A 3,035-nucleotide genomic window follows, 5' to 3' on the forward strand; every position below is an offset into this window, starting at 1 on the left:
GGTTATTCACAGACCCGACAGCCCAGAGACCTAAACTGTGAGAAACTTATGCTGGATGAATAATTTATGTTTTTTTATTTAGATTTTTCTTTTTGGCAAATTTGCGCAAAAGTGCGTCACAATCAACAGCTCTTATTTTGAACATTTAGGAGAAAATATGACTTTTTTTAAAATTTAAATATTATTCCGTGTCATTTGTTGTGTGTATGTGGGTCATCCTCCCCTCCTCCTCCCACCTCCAAATCATGAGTGGGCCGCGCGCTGAAGGACTTGCCACGCGCGCACCGCTCCACTTCTCCAAAGCTCCTCTGGTGCGCCTGTTGGACTAAAAAACTTTTTTTTATTATTTTGTATTTTGATGTTTCGGTTTGTGAGATTTTTCCTTGGGGGAGGGGGTAGAGATGGTGCTTAGCTCGCTGCAGAGGGCGGCAGGAGCTCGGAGTGGACCGTGACGCGCGCCGCGGATCCACCCGCTTCTGTCCGGAGAAGACGCAGGTGAGGGCGGACCATGGAGGACCCCGGCGCAGGTTAGACCCCTGGGGGAGAGGGGGGGCGAGGGAGACATGGACTTTGCTGAAACCGTGGTGGCCCTGTTGATCGCGGCGGTGGCCGTGGTCTCCCTGCTGTCCAACGTGCTCGTGCTGCTCTGCTTCGTCCACAGCAGCGAGATCCGCCGGCAGGTGCCGGGGGTCTTCACCATGAACCTGTCCCTCTGCAACATCCTCATCGCCCTCCTCAACATGCCCGCCACCCTGGCGGGGCTCGTGCGGGGCCGGCAGCCGTTCGGGGACTGCGCGTGCCGCGCGGTCAGCTTCCTGGAGACCTTCCTGACCGCCAACACCATGCTGAGCATGGCCGCACTCAGCATCGACCGCTGGGTCGCGGTGGTCTTCCCGCTCAGCTACGCCTCCAAGATGCGCTACAAGGACGCGCTGGTCATGGTGGGCTACTCGTGGCTGCACTCGTTCACCTTCTCCCTGACGGCGCTGCTCCTCTCCTGGCTCGGCTACAGCCACGCGTACGCGTCGTGCACGCTGCAGCCGCCGCGGCGCGGCGAGGCGGGCGCAGAGCGGCTGCGCTTCTCCGTCTTCACGGTGGTGTTCCACGCCACCAGCTTCGCGCTCTCCCTGCTCATCCTCTGCTTCACCTACCTGAAGGTGCTGAAGGTGGCCCGCTTCCACTGCAAGAGGATCGACATCATCACCATGCAGACGCTGTTCCTGCTGGTGGACATCCACCCCAGGTAAGCCCCCCTCACTTTGAGCCCAACATGTGAAGGACCTGGTCTTCAGCAGGTCACATTTTTATCATTTATTCCACAAAAAGAGCAATTAAATGGAAAAGCTGAGGAGTTAAGAGGTTCAGCTTCAGCTGCTGATCAGATGTATTGATGAACTAACTGATCATCTTCAGCGTGATCACTTCTAGAATTTGCTGCTCTGGAGCAGACAGGTGCGTTAACACAATGCCAAGGTAGAAAGGCATCAGCAATGACCTTAGTGTCACACCACAGAGGTGGACAGATGACTGCAGTCAATAGTTTTTCTGTGCGAGTAGATGAGCAGCAGTACTAACTGTGAGTAGAAGAGTGCTGTTTGTGCTGTTCACTCTTTTCAACAGGAACAAACCAACACCACCCTTGGTCCAAATGAACCGTCACATATTCACTGTTTTGGGTGTAACTGTTTTCACACTCGCGACTGAACTGTTTGCATCTGGTTGAAAGCCAAACATCACAGCACCAGTGAGTGACCTGGTCAGTGTTGCCAGATAAACAGTGTCTGGTAACAAAACAACAATTACCATTTAGAAAGTTTTAAGGTCAAACCTCCCTCTTTTTTTGTGCACATGTTCACCAATCACAACACACGTCATCTTACCCCGACATTACTATAAGTTCATCATTTTCTATCTGGCAACCCAGCCTGGCAGGGAAACAGCAGATGGCAGCAGTATTGATGAAAACAGGGTTTTCATGATGTTGATGTTTGCAGACTCCTCAGTCCTGCCACGCCCACTCACACCTGTACCCCGTCTCATTTCGCCCAGCTGTTCCTCATCCTCTCATCAGCCTCGGCCCAGATAACATCTCAGGGTTAGCATCACGCGTTTCATATTTCGTTCGGTCCTCCTCGTGTTTCCATCTTATGTTTCTTGTGCCCCTCGATTTTTTTTTTTTTTTGTGAGTTTTGCTGCCAAACGGCATCTTGTTTAGTAAAAAGTACCGGTTTTATTTTTGAGCTCCTTGTGTCCGGTGGGCATTCTGGGTCTAAACCTCCTGAAACAGTGACACCTGGCTGCCCGTCGATCTGGGAAGGTTCAAAAAGTCCCACTGAGATAGAACTGAACCCAAGTCTAGACTAGAGGCTGTCAGGATGAAGTAGCACCAAAAAAAACAAAAAACAAAAAAAAATACTCAGGACGAGGAGCAGAGCATGAGGATCTGACAAAGCTAAGTGAAACCAAAGAGCTTTGATAGACGAGATCCAGTGATTAGTGAATAAAGACAGCTGAGATTAACCAATGGAGCAAAGCCACATGAAATTGTCTTTCAGTTCGCAAAAAAAGAAGAAAACCACAACAAAACCTCTAAAAGTGACATAAAAGTAATTTCCAAACAATCAGGAGTCCATCGATCTACAGCGAGAAAGATTATTCACAACATGTTGAGCAGAAGTGGACGTCCCAGATTCATCCCAAGGTCAGACTGTGCAATACTCAGTTCTCTGAGGTCCGGCTGCTCTCAGGCTTCTTCCTGTTAACAACGTTTTATTTAACACAAAGTTTGTTTTCTCAGTCATCCAGGTATATAACGACAAAAAAGGTTGAATCATGTCATCTGGACTTCGTTTTTTTGTTAAAAAGAAACGTTTCGCCCCTCATCCAAGAGGCTTCGTCAGTCTGAGGCCTAGCCATCTGGTATTACCCAGAAGCCACCCTGACTCTTGTGTTTCAAGCCTGCCTCAGATACTGCCTCTTGGATGAGGGGCGAAACGTTTCTTTTTAACAAAAAAACGAAGTCCAGATGACATGAT

At 49.7% G+C, this 3,035-nt stretch overlaps 1 protein-coding gene across 1 annotated transcript in view; it reads left to right on the forward strand.

Moving 5' to 3' along the window:
- Window positions 1-563: 563 nt before the first annotated feature.
- Window positions 564-3,035, forward strand: part of LOC119409339 (G-protein coupled receptor 26-like) — a gene marked incomplete at its 3' end in the record, with an annotated part of 2,767 nt that continues 295 nt past the window's right edge. Inside the window, exon 1 of the mRNA XM_037676220.1 lies at window positions 564-1,243. Within this exon, the coding sequence (XP_037532148.1) occupies window positions 564-1,243 (680 nt within the window). The remainder of the gene's footprint in view (window positions 1,244-3,035) is intronic.

Source organism: Nematolebias whitei, chromosome 1 (assembly GCF_014905685.2).
Source record: "Nematolebias whitei isolate Nwh7 chromosome 1, NemWhi1, whole genome shotgun sequence".
Lineage (NCBI taxonomy): Eukaryota > Metazoa > Chordata > Actinopteri > Cyprinodontiformes > Rivulidae > Nematolebias > Nematolebias whitei.